General features: G+C 32.2%; 1 protein-coding gene across 2 annotated transcripts in view; it reads left to right on the top strand.

Moving 5' to 3' along the window:
* Positions 1-12250: 12250 nt before the first annotated feature.
* Positions 12251-17785, top strand: part of LOC142327738 (organic cation transporter protein-like) — a 458452-nt gene continuing 452917 nt past the window's right edge. Inside the window, exon 1 of one of the 2 annotated variants that reach the window (XM_075371029.1) lies at positions 12251-12815. In XM_075371029.1, coding sequence (XP_075227144.1) covers positions 12653-12815 — 163 coding nt within the window. In that variant the 5' untranslated portion in view covers positions 12251-12652. The remainder of the gene's footprint in view (positions 12816-17785) is intronic. The other variant, XM_075371030.1, reaches the window with a different exon arrangement.

The raw sequence follows: 17785 nt of genomic DNA, 5'->3' as shown, positions 1-17785 counted from the left end.
AAGTATTATCTGAAAGGTAATTACCGGGGACTAAATAGGAAAAAGAAAGAAAGAAGGTAGCGGTCTCATACCGAAAATAGATTTTTTTGAGATAGGAGCGTTTGCTAACATTTTTTTTTCGATTGTTATATATTTTTTTCGATTTCAGTTCTCCGATTTAGTTACGGTCATCCCTAAAGTTTTATGTATATTTGTGTAATGCTCTTTAAAATGATGTTTCACAACTCTACACTTTCAATTTAAAATTTTTGGGTCGCTCCTCCATGCGATCTGGGTGCGGTGGTCTTCTACCGAAACGTAGAGATAGAAGAAGTATTTGTTAAATTTAATTTTTCTCTTTTTAACAGTCGAAAAGTTATTTAAGGGTCATAATTATTTGTAACATACTTATATGTACGTATTTTAAATCTTACTTCGCCAATATTAAACGTTCTGCTTAATTAATTATAAACAATTTTGTTTTTTCAGTTTGCAGGAATCAGAGCATTTTTGTTTTCTTTAATTCAATCTCTAAATCGTGTCGCTCGAATGTTGAGAAAATCAGCCCATCCGTTCTTGAGTTACATGGAAATAAACATTGTTCCCTACCGCCCTGATACGTGTAATTTTTGTCTTTCGGTGTAACATTCAATCCGTTTAACTTAAAAAATTATATTATTAAAAAATATCTTTCATATAGTTTTTGACTTCCTCGTTTAAATTTAAATTTAAATTAAATAGTTGAAAACATTCCAAAAAGAGCTCATAACAGGTAGTAAAGTCTGTTTTGTGAATTCTTTCCACGCCTTTTCTGTTTCTTTTCGTATCTTTTCTAATAATATTTTTTCGATTAGTACTTTTTTTTTTTAATATCGGTGCCAGATTAAAGTTAATAAATTTTTGGGTTTTTGTTTTGAATTTTGCGGTTATTTGTAGCAATCAAAATTTAATGAAGAGTTGATAACAGCAGTGGTCTCCAAAGTGGGGTACGCCAAAGAAGTAGTATAAATAATAAATAATTTTATTTTGGACTACACACGCGCGTGCGCACACGTATTGTATTATACGGGGTAAAACTTATAATTATTTTGGTTTTAGAGGTACGCGATAAAAAACGTTATTGCGTCAGGTGACCAATTAAAGTGGGCAGCGTGGTAAAGGAGATTGCTGGATTAGAGTAGTACTTTATTAAAGTTAATATCGTATTTTTCGAGTCGTTTTATAGTTTTCATCGTTATTATTATTATTTAAGATTTATTATAATTTTTTATCGGTATGTAAAAAAATATAGTACATTTTCCTTTGTTAAAACTATTTATATACGATTTCTGTGATTAAAATAAAGCAGGTTTTAGCAAGAGTGAGTCGTAATAAATTGGTTTTGTATTCTGTGAAATACGGTGTTTATTATAATAAAATTTATTATTAGTTTTTCATGTTTTCTTCTACTTTTATTTATCTGTTTCTTGTTTTTATCACGTGTTCTTATTAGAGAAATTTATATCTTTTAGAAATAGATAGCAGCGTATTTTTATTCTAATATAAGCTGTTAATATTTTTATCGTCGAGGAATAATTAATTATTTTCAATGTTACAAGTTGTTTACTGTGCTGTCCACTTGAATCGATGTCACCTGACGCAATAAATATTTTATCGTATTTGATATAACAGCTTGTAATACCTAGCTAACCGGCTTAAGTAAGGATACGCCGTGTAGTCGAATGTTTTTTATTGCGTTATAATTTTTAAGGAAATTTGTATAATGGTTTTAAGCAAGATGAAAGTGATAAATTATTTTGAAAGTTGTTTTTAAATTAATATTAAACGTACAGGGAACGAGCAAAGAAGCGGCGCGCGCAAATACGTTATAAAATACCTGTCTTCTATCTCTTTTATTTTTACCAGACCAGAAAAAATAAGTTCATCAACATGTACAAGTTTCATTTTCACGGTTGACCGCGATCGATTTTAAATTTCGTCCTAATTCTCAAATCTTGTTTTCTGTCACACTTTTGCTTTGTTTAGTTGTTGACGTTTATATTCGAATTTAGATCTCTTTTATATTCACCGTGTAGTGAAAAATTATATTGTTTTATCTTACTGTAATATTATAACTTTGTGGGTCGTCCTACTTTACTTAGTTAAAAAAAAAAACTATTTTCGTTTAAATATTGATATATTTCGTGATTAAATGTAAGCGGATGTATACTTGTGGTACAACTTAAGAGATTTAAGAAAAGTTCAGAAAAATGTTGGATTCCGTTTATATATATATATACACGATGTATTTTCGGTATGAGACCACCACATCCTTTCAAGTATCTGTGGGAGAACCATTCAAAAATTCTTCATAGAAAATGTATGATTGTGAGAAATCATTTCGGTGGCATTGGAAATGGAAAAATAAAAATTTTGACCTATAAATTTTCAGCGTGCTAAATATAAACGATATGGCACAGGGAGTTCAATTTATAACGCCATGAAACTTCATTTCTTCAGATGAAAACTACCTGCAGTGCGTTTTATTTTCTGATGAAGCAACGTTTCATCATCGAGTCGTTATTGGTAATATGCCCTAACGGAAATGTCGCGCATTTAATATTTCTATTGCTATTTGAAAAGTGACAATACACCCTAAATGACAGTATCGTACCGAATAAATAGATTGTTTTGAGGCGGATGCATTTGGTAAATTTTATACTTTTTTAGTATTCTACTAATTAAAAGGTGTGCAGATAATTTTTAAAATTACTTTAACAAATATTAAATTGCCGTTGCTTTAGGTAGGGCTGTCGTAGCCTAATAATTTTTGCGTTAAAGAGTTTTTTCAGTGCCCTTTAAAACGGTTTGTCATAATCGTATCCTTTTCATTTAAACCTATCGTGTTACCTCTTGATTGAGGTTTACGGGCTTGTGGTCTCATTGCGAAAAATACTGGGTGTCCGAAAAAGAATTCAGGGATTTCAAGAACGAATATAGTTTTTATTTTCCATCGCTCAGTAGTGTTTTATGCGTAACCTTGTAGCGATAGCAATTAAGTTTTAGCTTACACATTCTCCATCAGATAGCGTCTGCTTTATTACTAAGCTGTTATCACTCCGGGCTTCAGTACTGTGGCGTTGTCACAAGAGAAAGCGCAGTGTGTATTGGTTCGCAGAAACTAAGTCGGGTGATTGTCCTACAAAGAATTTCTACCATTGACTATCCTAGAAGTTCTTCGAGTGACAAAAGCACACCTGAATGCCGTGAACGGTTTGTTGAAACCGGATTTCAGTGTTTTCAAAGGAGACTTACCAGATAGGCCTAAAACAAGTGCCGAAAACAGGAAAAATTCACCTCTCTTTACAACCAATTCCGACTTCATTTAGTTCACAGTGATAGTCGTCAATTAAAGACTTTTTAAAAAAAAAGCACTGTCCACGAAGTTTTTCCCAAACTTCTGCTTATAAACTACAACTACTCCATGAAAATAAAGCTAGCGGTAAGGCATTAAGAGTTTAATTTGTAACGACCGTGTTAGACTTCATATCTGATGATGAAAACTACCTGTAGCGCGTTTTATTTTCTGATGAAGTAACGTTTCATGTTCCTGGAGTCGTTAATAACCGTAACGTTCCAGTATAGGATCAGAAAATACACACGAATCGCTTGAATTCGTCCGCAGCTTTCGGAATATGAATGTCTAATGTAGTATTACGAATAATAGAATTTTTGGAGCCTTTTTTTTTCCCACGGTACCCTATTACGGGCTTAGTATACTCGGACATGTTAGAGAATGTCAGTTTCCACAGGTTGAAAATGTGGAATGCCTAATTTTCCGACAGGATGGAGAAGTAAATTTCCACATCGCGTAGAAGGTGTGCGTATTCCGCTGAGAAGCTCCTGTCGCTTGTACATCATGGTGTCCCGATTCGGCGCCGATGGATTTCTTCTTCGTGGGCTACGTGAGAGTTGTTGTATACCAAGAAAAATTGCAGTCACTGGATTACCTGCGTCAAAGAATAACAGCAGTCCTTGAAACGATTCCTGCTTGCGTATTCGCCAGAGTGTAAATGAAATGGATTATCGGTTTGACGTCTGCACGGCTGTAAACGATGCTGTATCGGGTTACATTAAGAGGTAAAAAAAACTTTACACTTTACATTCATATATTAAAACACACACATTTGTAATTTTAAATGTATTAAGGTAAATTTAATTTTAAACCGCGGAGATCTTTTTTGAATACCGGGTTGATTGTTTGAGGTATGAACAAATGTTTGCGAAAATTAATTTTTCTACGCTTAACTGGCTTATCCCATGTTAGGCTTCGTATATGCACATATATATTTACGATGTATATAACATTATATCGATGTATAGGATTACGTTGTGTAGCGTACGACGTGTGTATATATATGCTTCGTTGAATTCTTCTAAAACGCATCCTCTAAATACTGATAGTCGTTAGTCTCTTCTGCTATTTACAAGCGGAAATTTGTATTTCTGCACGTAAATATATATATATTTAGTGTATGTTATATACTATTGAATTTGTTGGGCACTCACAAATTTTATTTAAATTTCAGTAACACTATCGGAAATTATCCTGTTATCTTAATATCATCATTACTTTCCCAAAGGAAAAATTCATTTTTCCGGGGGATTGTTATAATTATTGTTCCCGTATCGAATTAGGTGTTATGTTAAACACAATTTATAAATGCACTTTTTTTTTTAAATTGAGTTAAATGTTGTATTTTATGTCGGGACATTTTATTCTGATAAAAAAGATCTAACTGAATATAATAGTAGCCTACATCATATAACAAGATTACGCTAACGTTTGGCCATGATTTTTTTTTTAAACAGTCAGAATGCTCTATTCTCTATTATTTTCTTATTGTGTTAATATTTTAACTCAGTATGTCTCAACCTTTTTACGTAGATTTCATAAGAAAGCTACCTATTGTAATTGGTACCATGATTCGACTTCCGGAAACTTTCGACGTATCTTCGCGTTTCACATCCCCCAGATCCCAAAACCATCGTCAGCTCAAAAGTTTACATATATATATATATAGTGTTCACTTTCTTGTGAACACGAAAACTGCCGTAATTTTTCGCCAATCACTTTCAAATTTTTCCTTAAAAATAACTAGTCCAAAAATCATGGTCGAGTTCGTTAACGGCAAAAATCGGACCATGGGAGTTTTTTCGAAAAATTAATATATCGCTATAAGTAATTCTTATTAAGTAAAATATCGAATTCGTTTAAAGTTTCTTCTATTCTTTGGATAAGGGCCTAAAACTTAAGTAAGTAATTTTTTTTGATATTACCAACCATTGACTCAGTGGGTTGAAAAAATGCGGTTTCGAAGACAAAAAACAATCATACTCCCTTAATAGGCACAGTATCGAATCTGTTTAAAGTGGTCGTTACTCGTTTAAACATTACCTAAAACTTTCTGAAACAATTTATGATATGACCGACCCTTACGGCAAGGAATAATCAAAATGTTGCTGGAACTGTAAGGAGATGGGGCTTGTCGTATGCTAAACATGTGAAATTTTTTAACATGAAACCACTGTCGTATTGAGTAAATTTAAAGTTTTTCTTAACTTTAAGGTGGAAATCTTTTTTATCCCCTCCTTAGCACCGGTGAAATCTACTTCCGCCTTCCGGCTTACCGACAGGGATTTTTTTTTTAATGGCGGACCGGTAAAATTATAGAAAAATATACAGGGACCGGCAGACCCACCTCAGCTTAGGTTTTTTGATGAACAAAATTTTTATTTTATTAGTAATTACATTTTCGTATACATAATATTAATATCATTTCTGTCTATAAACAATAAAACAATATATAAGTGAAAATCAGAAAATAAATAACAAAAAGTAAATGTAGGCTGTTTTATTTAAAAATAGGAACTAAAAACAAATCATGTTATAAACTAATTATAAATAATGAAAGTCAGTGAGAAATTCGTTGTTGCTCAATTTGCACAATTGTTTCAATTTAGGGCTGTAAATTACTTAAACCTAATCGAAGAGATGAATTTATTGATAAACGATTTTTTATTCTGGTTTTAATAAATGTCATGACTGAGAATCCAGCTTCACACAAATATGTGATTGCAAAGGGGAGTAGCATTTTCAGGCTTTGTTATGTAAATTGGATATTTTTTATTGCAATCCAAAATTAAATTAAATTCGTAGTTGAAAATCTGTTTTTTAATGTTACGTCTGAATTTAGTTCCAAGAAACGTTTTTGGTCTTCTTACTTTAATTTATATTATTGTTTATCATAAATTCATCTTCTGCAAGTGTTTGTTTGTAGGGAAATATTTTTCAAATCCATCGTATAACGACTGTAAATGCTGACTTATTACTACTACATTCGGATTTATCAACTGTTAATTTCTTTTGTGTAGTAATAAAATCGTAATAAGAATTAAATACATTATTATTTTCTTCGGTTTTTTTAAACGCATCGATTTTGTTAAATAAATGTAATTGTCACTTCTCTGCAAACTTAATTTCAAATCGTTTATGTAAGAAAATATGTCACTTAAATACACCAGTTTCACAATCTTATCTAAAAAAAAACAACTTTTATTGAAACAATTTTCTTGTACGACTTAGCATTCCAGAGTTGTAGCGGTACAATGGCAACGCAGCGGTCCTGTTGTTACTGTAGCCGGGGAGAACGGCATTGTTCAGCGACTAGACCGGTTTCGAATACGTGCCCAATTCACAACATTTTCACACTTTCACAAGCTACAGCTCCAAAACGGTATGTCGTACAAGGAAATTGTTTAAATAAAAGTTGTCTGTTTTTTTGAGATTAACAACTTTTTCAAATGCAATACAATTTTTTCCGGTGAAAAAACAGAAAAAACACGTTTTTTACAACTTCAGCGCCACCTAGTATTTCAAATTATACGGCATAACTTCAAAGAGATTGTAGAGGAGAATGTCCTCTACATTTTTTGTTTGAAAAACCTTTCTCTAAAACGCATAGATTCAGAGAAAAACGCATTTCAAAAACTTTTTGAGTTTTTCAAAAATCTATGGGAAGGATGGGAGGGGGGATTTTTCAAAAATCTAGAGTTAAGCTTCCCTCATCGCCCGTAACGTATGGAAAAAACATCAATCATTTTTACGTCGCTAGGTTTTTAGTTTTTTAATTAATTCTTAATTGACAAATTTAAAAAATGTATTTACTACATAACGGAAAATGAGGAGGGAAGCAATTTCCATAAACGAAGAATAAAGTAGTTTATCTATTGAGCCGAAAGTAGTTTTTCATATAAGCAGACGAAATCGATCAGAATTTGGATGAATTCAGGCCCACTAATAACCCCATTATTTAAGAAAAGATTCTTGGCCGTATATAAAACCATTTATACTTCGGACGATTCACTAAGGTTTATCAGCATATGCCGTCAGAAAAATATAGTTTAAAAAGATATAGTAAATGAATGATTTATTCAATCGATCTGTAAAATATCAATAAAACGTTCCTAAGCTATACACGTGTGTGTGTTCGCGTGCGCGCACACTCACACACCATTCAGAATTTTCCGTAATCATGTAAATAATGAATCATTATTAATTTTTTTTAACTAAAATTCAATTTTTTGTAATACCGTGTTTATAAAACATTCCTTTACAGTGTTGTAAGTACATTTATTTAATTCTTTAACGTGCTTCATGGACAATTTGATCTTGTTAGATACTTAATTTTATGATTCACTTTCTCTAGGAATTCAAATGATCTTAATATGAGTATACCAGTGTTTTATGTCTCTACGCAAATTATTTGATGTTTGACGTAAAGGTTTATAAATAAACTATCCTTTTGGTATTGTTAACATTGGTTGTTTTTTTTTTTTTAAACTCACCCTTTGAAAAATAAACGACGTTGGTACATATCTATTGTTCTTATTATTGAATACAATATTTAACCGACTTCATAAAAGAGATTATGTATTCGACCCGTATATTTTTTTTATGTTTGTTCGCAAGTAATTTTTTTCCTATTAATCCGATTAAAGTAGATTTTGTTGCAAACGACGCGGCTGCTTTTCGCGGTGGAACGATGATATTGGAAAAACTTTTTAGACCCAAAAATCGGTCTGAAAATTGACATATAATAGAAATCGATATATTACGCCTTAACATAATTCTTGAACCTCTGCCGATCGTACCTTATGCGACAGGCCACCACAGTTATCGACTGTGGCCTACCGGAATAACATTCGCGGGGGGAGTTTTCCCATGTGATGTAGCTTCTCTTGATTCATCGATAGCGTTAATAATATAAACTCTATTTGCTTTTGATATCGTATCGGCCGTACTACGATTATATACTTCGACTAATTTAAGAGTTGGGAATATTTTTATAGCATTTTCATCTGCAAATTCGTCTGTTAAAGGCATATTCTTCTTCTTTCGCAAAGCATTTCCGATCGGCCGGTTGTAACTTCGCCGAAACGCAAGTTATTTAATAAATCGATGTACTCCGTGTCGGTTCTTTGTCTCGTGTTTATTGTTAGTTCACAAAATGAAAACTGATGCTGGAAATTTATTTCTGCTTCACCCCAACGAGGTTGAACGAAACACCGATAGCTTCTGTCTGAAGGCAGTTATGTTATTATATCACCAAAAAGGGGCACGTAACTCCGCCGAATAACTTATTGTTATTAATCAGACGCAGATAATTATGAAATAATAATTTAAAAAAAAGTGGAACCGTCATCAAAATGCGCTAAAAAGCAAGAAATAATTTCATCTAAATACTTAATTCCTTAGACGCTTTTTGAATCGGCGCCAAAATATATGATAATATTATGTGATACTTGAATGGATCTACAGATGGCGTATATAAAAAGACGTAATAATCGCAAACGGAAAAGCAATCAAAGCACATAGATATGAATTCCACCGATGTAATATCGGTAATGGATTTTATGTAGTATACGTATATAGAGTATTATGGAACGGATTTGTAGTGTATCGAGAAATTAATTTCGTAAAGCAGGCGCCGATTCAATAACGTGTCCAAGGAATTAAGTATTTGAACGAAATTACTCGTATTTCTTACTTTTTATCGCATTTTTGATGTCTTCCATTTTTAAAAAAATAATTATCCTAAATTAATTTTTTTCGTGTTTCATGTTTTAATACCTAAATCGCTTGAAAAAAAAATGGTTTTGGACTTATTTAAAACGGTGTTAATTGTTCAAAAATCACTATTATTTTGTCATTTTTTGTGGAAGCCAGATTTTCAGGCTTCCAAATGTGAATACAATTGAAACAGATTTTGAAATAATGTGTGTACAATAGACGTAAGCTTAATTTAAAAAAAAAAAACAAGAGTAAGTACTCCATTTTCCAGCTTAAAAAAACCGAAAAATATAGTAAATTTTAATTATTTTCTAATTTTTTAATCTGGATATATTTTTTTGGTTTAATTTGAACATGTATTCGATTTTCTTTTTAGCAAATTTGATGTTAATATCGGTGAAAATTATAAGCTGTATCAGAAACGGGAGAATTTTGATATTTAGCGGCCTTACTGGTTGTAAATTAAGTCGTCTCACTTGGCGAACATCACCGTAAACGGGTGTATTACGCAAGTACCGACTCCCTGTTCGAAGATTCAAAGTCTTTTTCACTGTGGTGACGATCTTCAACACGGCTATCGTGTTGTCGTAGTGCGACGTTCGGCGCAAGATCTGTCAGGTATGTCCTTCAAGGGGTCAGTCACTATTAGAGTTACAGGGAACGGAACGGAACGCAAAGATGGCGGGAGTTTCATTTCTCCCTTCGAAAACGCAGAGCCTGGACAATGTCCCTTGCTGCTGTATCTATCTATTATTCGGGCGTGTTTATGGGTTTATTTTAATGTCGGGTATGATTTTAGTGGTTTCTTTAGTTTTATGGACGGATTTTGTATAGCGTTCCTTGTCCATTCATATCCAGCGTTATCACACCCAATTCTGGGTCAGACCGCAGGAGACGGCTTTTAAAACCCGTGCTCCCGACGTGATTCCCCTTCAGTCTGTCCACTGAAGTCCTTTCGGTGCTAACGCTTTATTGGCTAGCAGGAACACGCCACAAGGGGGCATTGGTTATTTGGAGGGATCAATGCGCCCCCTTCTCCGGAGGAAGTCGCAATTGCTGATTTAATTGTAAGGTATAAGTTATGTAGGAAAAGGTTAAGTAGAACCTCTTCATCCACTTCTTTGTTGGCTACCCTTCAGGACGCATCTCTGCTGGGCTCATTCCCGGACTCCCGTCCGGGACGTTGGGTCGCTTAGACGGTCTTCTATCTTCTTCTTCTCCTTCCGATGACCTCTTCGTTTTTCTTTGGCCTGCACTTTCCAAGAATTGGCAGTAACCGACGTTATATGCCATTAACCTTGAAATTCATGTGGCCCCGAAGGGCTGAACGGGGAAAAGTGCAGGTTTCTTCTTTGTTCGTTCTTCTGTTCAGTCAGTGGCCGCTGAGCAGGTGGCTGCTGGGCTGGTGTTTGCTGGGCTGATGGCTGCTGGGCTCGTTCCCTCTTCTTCTTTCTTGAAAGGAAAGGGAATAGGGAACTTACAATTTTTGATGATACCTATTCGCGGTCGCGGTTATGGAGCGGCGATCGCCTTTGTAGAAGAAGCAGATTCTTTACTACACATCATAATATTAATCTCCAGACACACGTGTGTCCGGGAAGGAATTGGGGGGACCGCGTGGCCGCAGTGAATAAACCATTTATGTTTGTTGTGGTGGCTGTTGTGAGTACCTGTAACCGAAGAAACAGAACACACACACGAAAAAAAAAAGAAAAAAAAGGAATTTATATTTTCTTTTTATTTTGGGATGGCGGGATTAAAAGGAAAGACGTCTCCCTCTCTATTTCGTTGATCCAACGACCAAGACCAAGTGGGCACGAATCTCTCCACGCACACGTCTCTCACGTATGTGTAACATAAGAAACAGAACATACACACGCGAGAAAAAAAACGCGCATTCCCGACGCCAAACGGCGTTTGCTCTTACCCTCAACACTGTCGGTCCAGCGGTAAGGTTCCACGTTTGCAGAGTTGTCATGGCAGAAGTTGTTAGTCTGAAAAAAAAAACTTACCGCATTCTGTTGTCTTTTGGCGAGACAGTATAACTTGTTGGCTTGTTTTACAATAATACTTAAAACTTATTCACTCGCGACCCGGGAAACGTTTCTAACGCGTTTTTCTATTTAGCGGCATATCGTTGATGTACAAAGTGTACAGGAAAGGAGAAAGCACTGCTCCTCATTCACACTCACTGCTCACTGCTCTGCTCATTTACTCTCATACATATCATCTCATTCATCCTCCTTAATATCTGAACGGTAATTCCCGGAGGATAAACAGGAAAAGAAAGAAGGTGGATTAGTAAAATAACTGTCAACTATCGCACGAAAGGGGAAAAAGAAAATAACTCTTGTCCGGAAGCAGTCCGAGCGGTAAGTAGTGAGAAGGTTAGCTATACCGCTCAAACTCCCGGCTGGACTAGTACATGGCGTCTAGTATCGTAAGTGGTAATAATTTTTATTTAAAAATTGTAATGGTTTTATAATAGTCGAAATTTCATTTAGTTTTCAAGTTTAATTTCGATTAGTTATAAAGAAAATCTGTTTAATTTTTTTTTTGTGTTAGATACTTGAGTCTTATCATTTCTTTTAGATAACATGTTCAATTTTCAATTTTTATTTTATGAAGATGGAATTATTTAATTTAAGATTTATCTTTAATATTTGTATTACCTTTGTATATTTATACAATTATCATTCCTGTATAATAATAATAATATAGTAATCTTTATTAATTGATGTTAGGTTTATTTTCTATTTTCATTTTATAATCTTGCTTGAATTTTAACTATCGTAGTTATGTAATATATTGTACTTGAATACTATTAATTTTGTTGAGATACGAACTGAAGTTATTCTTTATATAAAAAGTACGCACACAACACTTTAAATTTTATATTACATTCGTAAACTCTGTGTAAACAGCGATACACTTTGTGAGTCGTCATCAGAACAGACAGAGATAGAGGAAAAAACAATTTATATTTTTAGTTCGCATGTAAAAATCTTGAATTGATTTGTTTACTTTGTTTCTTTTGTTTATAATCATAATAAAAAGAGACGAGGAATTAATATAATTCCTAGTGTGTGTTTGTACATATTACACGTTATGAAGTTGTAACGAGCGTTCGACGCGCATCTACTGTCGTGCATCTTGTGTCAGCGTGCTGCTGCTACACTGTACTCAGTCCACACACCACACCGCTCACCGCGCGGTGTTTAGTACGAATATATTATTAGTTTAGTCCAGTCAGCCGCTGGTAGCTTCGGCGTGCACAACGATTTTCTTCCGGCAGCTATATCCTCTAGAGTCCCTTGAATTAACGGATGTATTTCTCGCGTTATTGTTTTAATAATAACATATTTAAAAAAACGTTAATTAACGGACTAATAATAATAATAACAGATATGTCGTTTTTTTAAGTGAGATTTATAAAATTTTATTAGAAATTGATTATTGTTCGTAAAGAAAAATCAGTTGTGAATTTTTGTATATTTTTTTTTTATTTTTAAATAATTTTATTATTCATTTTAACTTTATAATAAAACAAAACTTATAAAAATGTGCGATAACGAAATAATCGACATGTCATCGGCATCGTTATTAGAAAACTGTGATGAGTGCGGTGATCAAAATGTGAAAAATAAACGAAAATCAAACGGGCAGACGCCAATTATTATTGTCGGATCAAAAGCTCCGCTTAGTGATATCGAAGATTTTGAAGGTATTTCTTTTCTTTTTCCTTTTTTTAATTAAAATTTACATTATAATTATTCTACGATTAATTTTGTAATCTTTGTATTTATATAAGTTATACAAAATAAATACAATTATTCAGCTATATATTTATAGTAATCGCAATTTCTAATAGGTTTATTTTGATTTTTTTTTTTTATTCAGATAACTTTTTATTAATGTTCGTAAAATATTTTTGCTACGTTAACGTGATACGAAATTACGCATCTTTTAAATTACGCAATTTTTTCTTTTTTATAATGTCGCAAGAATAATAATTAATCATATTAGATATGTTGTTTACAACTTAACGATCAATTATGAAATGTTAACTAACTAACTAACTAACCGGTAAGGTATAAATAAAATAATTAAAACGTAGTCGATTATTAAAACTTTAATATTAAGATATACGTTTAAATTTTTGTTTATATTTAAAACCTGTTATCCAAATGGCGTATTATGCAAATATTTGTATCTTAGAAGTTTTATTCAACCGTAGATAAATATTACGACCTTTTTCATATTTAAAAGTTAAATAATATATCAAAATTATTATTATTAATTATTAAAAAAAAAGTATGATCTGTTGCATATTAGAACGCGGAAAAGTTTCTTGAAAAGAAAAACAAAAATATAAATTAACCATGTTAATTTACTTGTTATAAATGCTGAATGTTTGGACACCTAGGGATTTAAGATAATAAGTGACCGATTTATCTTTTACTAAAAAGAGACGATCCGGGTTCAAGCCGGCTTTTAGTCTGTATGATAATACGTAATATTAAAAACAAAATACGGACAATTAAGGAAATAATTAAAGTATGGGAAATTTCAAATCGAATTCATACTCGTACTTTATTAAACTGTTATACGTAAAATAATCCACGTTTATCAAATCGGATAACAGCACTGCTTTCCTGTAGCTACACAATATTTCGGGACCTTATATATATATATTCCTTTGTTGTTTTTTTGAATGTATCATTAAACAATGAAAATTATTATTTTACTAAATATATATTTAAAATAGAATTTAAACATTCTTTTTTGCAGAAATAATATTTGTCAATGAGTTTTTAAAATAATAAGGTTTTCCTTAATAATTTGTTAATTTCCGACATCTTCGTTAAAGGTATACTGATAATATGCGCTCAAATATTTTTATTTATTTATTTATTTTTTTTGACACCGGGCTGATCAAGCGGTTAACTTGTCGCAGGTCAGTTGTTTAACGGTTGATTTTCGAAGTAGAAGGTTCTGAGGTTCAAATCCTAGTTAAATGTTAGTTGCTTTTATACGGATTTGAATACTAGACAGCGAATACCGGTATACGTTGGTGGCTAGGGTTCGATTAACCACACGTCTCTGCAGTGGTGGGTCAGAGTTTGTACAAGGCTACATCTCATTTACATGTCATACATATCACGTTCATCTCTTCGGGACGTGGGATTGATTATTGTTCGCTAATCGAACAGATTGCAACGTACACCATTAGTAGAATAATAAATAATTTTTCATAAAAAGTTCTTAAAGTCTTGCTTATTTTTTAAAATTATTTTGTTAATTTAGTCACGTATTTAATTTATACTTATTAAATACGGATAATAAAATGTGTATTTTGTATTTGAGTTCTGATGAAGGGTTTTTCATAGTTTTCCTTGATCCATCCAGGCGAAGCTGTTTTTTCTACGTCGCATTAGCATACCTACACATTTCTAACGTGATCTGTAAAATATATTATTATTACGTATATCCATCAGAATATATATTTTTCAATACATTATTTCGTAGAGAAGCCAATTGGAAACATGTTTGTAGATATATATATATATATATAATGTAGGTTAACTGGTCTTAAAAAGATTTTTACTTAGAAAATCAGGTACTTACGTATTAACGCCACCGCAGCTGCAGCTTTATTTAAAACAAAGTAGTCAATCGGATTTCGGTGGAAAATGGGCCGATATAGAGTTTAACATAAATTCAAAACAGTCTCTTTATTAATTTTAATAAACGGTTATTTATATTTATTTATTTTATAAATATAATTTAACCAAACTTAACCTACGCTCGCTAATCTTGACTAATTAACAGGAGTGTTTTGATTATTTAAATAATAAATAATCGCAATACTTAGTGAATTTATTAAATAAATAAAAAAAAAAAAAAACGGTGTAAATTAGTCAAGGTTAGCGAGCGTAGGTTAAGTTTGGTTAAATTATATTTATAAAATAAATAAATATAAATAACCGTTTATTATAATTAATACAGAGACTGTTCATTTTCCCTCGAAATCCGATTGACTACTTTGTTTTTAAATAAAGCTGTAGAATACGTAAGTACCGAAAAACATGGCTAGAAACTATGTCTAGTTGTTGATGATATATTATGGATTCTGTTTTATATATATATATATATATATATATATATATATATATATATATATGTAGTATATACATATATATATATGTATATATATATATATGTATATATATACATATATGTATATATACATATGTATATACACATATGTATATATACATATATATATGTATATGTACATATATGTATATATATACATATATATATATGTATATATATATATATATATATATATATATATATATATATATATATATATATGTAGTTTAGTAGCTATTGACCGCTTAATCATTGCTCTGAGACTTCACAATATTTAGTAAGATACAGTATGTTTTTTTGTTCTGTATATTAAGCTGTTTACTGCAGGTATCGTTTGTTAAAACGAAAACGAAAATTTATGTTCGTGTTTATTATTTGTTCTGTTTGTATCTGTAAAAGAAGATCTATTTAACGAGTCAAAAGTATGGAAGTCCGTTAACAACTTTAAAACCGTACCAGATAGAATATTGTAACTTTCTTGATAAGGTTTCGGTCAATTTCTTTACCTTTTCACGAGAAATAGAATTTCAGCTCCTTCTTGGGGATTGCCCAGGGATTGTAAGTCAAATATTTTAAACGGTAACACTCTTTCTATGATACATCATTTTAGATAAGAAAAATAGTACAAATAAAAAGTTGGTACGATGTCTGTACCCAGAATGGCGGCGGGGTAAAATTTGGATTTTGAAAATTACTAATTCAGTAAGTTCGAATAATAAAATAAAAAGAAAGTAAACCGAATTAAATTAAAATTTAATTTAAAAGTTAAAAATTTTAAAAAGTTAAAAGCTTTATTTTTCAACACAAAAATATTGTTTTTGTTTCGATTTAATGAGTAAATACTTAAAAATATTGTCATCTAATCGTGCTGATCATTGATGTTCTCTTACCATTGATGCAAGAATGAAGCTTACTTCATTGTTGTGTAACGTTCCGTTTAGAGTGTTTCATTAATACACTGTTAGTTTCGTATGAAAATTTATTGTGCTTGGTCGGCTAATTGATTTTGTCTACCTTAACCGCATTTCTAAGCCGCTTTTATTATTTACATTTTTTATCTTTTTTGTAATTGCTTTTCTGAATGAATTTTTTCTGTACTATCTGCTAACATTGCTATTAACATGTCATTTGGTAAATAGGAGAGGATGACGCTTTTAATGATGAGGGATTTTGGTGTTAGAGTTAGGTCGTATAATGAAGTTGGTGAACGGTTCGACGCAACATTTAATAATCGTAATTCTATTTCAAAAGGTATAGTGTCAGAAACCATCAAACGATTTGAAAAAAACAGGATGTATTAATAATAGGGGAAAATCAGGGAGGCCTAAATCTGCAACTAATAACAAATAATTAGGGATTATGCAAGAATTTTTTGAGAATCCGTATTCCTCGATTCGAACAGCAGCACGAGAACATAACATTAGCCAAATTTCAGCGATTGGAATATTAAAAAGCGAAAATTTCAAACCCTTCAAAATTCTTCCGGTGCAAGACCTTAATGATGACTACGATCGAAGACTTGAGTTCTGCGAAATTATGATGAACAATATTTGTACAGATCCTGATTTATTAAACAACATCGTTTTTTATGATGTCACATTTTTTTTTAAAACGGCATTGTAAATCTCTATAATAGTCGATACCGGATAGATATTAATCCTGACTGGTATCGTGAGTGACATACACAGTATCCAGTCAAAGTAAATGTACGGGCATGTATTGTCGGTTGACGATTCATAAGGCCTGTATTTGTTGATGGAAATTTAAATGCGGTGAAATACGAGGCTTTGCTTCTCGACCGTATCGTTCCAAACTTTCAGAACGTTGTTGGCCCCGACTTGGAAAACCTTTGGTTTCAAAAAGGTTGTGCCTCGCCTCATTTCGGTCTTCAGATACGTGAAATTATAAATGCATTTTTCCTGGAAGATGGATTGGCCGATGGGGTCGTGTAGAATGACCACCGAGATCACCCGACTTACCACCATCGGACTACTTTCTACGGGGCCGCTTAAAACGTATCGTTTATCGTAATAAACTTCAAGATATAGATGATTTACAAAACAAAATTCGAGAAAAACACAAAATATCAGTAGAAAATCATTAAATAATGCAGTATATTACTTTTGAAACCTACTGGCGCATTGTTAAACAGAAAGAGAACATTTCGAATATTAAACTGAAATGTAAATAAGAAAGCAAACGTTATGCTTAATAAATAATTATTTCTTTAATAAATTTATTCGGTAATATCCATCTAATCAGAATTTTTAAATTCATTTGTTTGCGATAATAGTTCCTTAAATTATTATCGATGTAATTTCTTGCAAAATCCAAAATTATCCCGTCGCCATTTTTGTTACAGACGTCGTGCAAACCTTTTATTTATACATTTTTCTTCTCTTCAAGAGACCTTTAAAATAATTATTATGCAAAGCGTGTTACATGTAAAATATTTGAGTTACAACCTATGGGATACCCTTCCAAAAAGGGGTTGAAATTCTATTTCTCGTCTAAAGGTAAAATAATTGACCGACA

The sequence above is a fragment of the Lycorma delicatula genome, chromosome 7, assembly GCF_047948215.1.
Source record: "Lycorma delicatula isolate Av1 chromosome 7, ASM4794821v1, whole genome shotgun sequence".
In the NCBI taxonomy this organism is placed as follows: domain Eukaryota; kingdom Metazoa; phylum Arthropoda; class Insecta; order Hemiptera; family Fulgoridae; genus Lycorma; species Lycorma delicatula.
The sequence above is the reverse complement of the archived record's forward strand: the minus strand, read 5'-3'. Positions and strand labels throughout refer to the sequence as shown.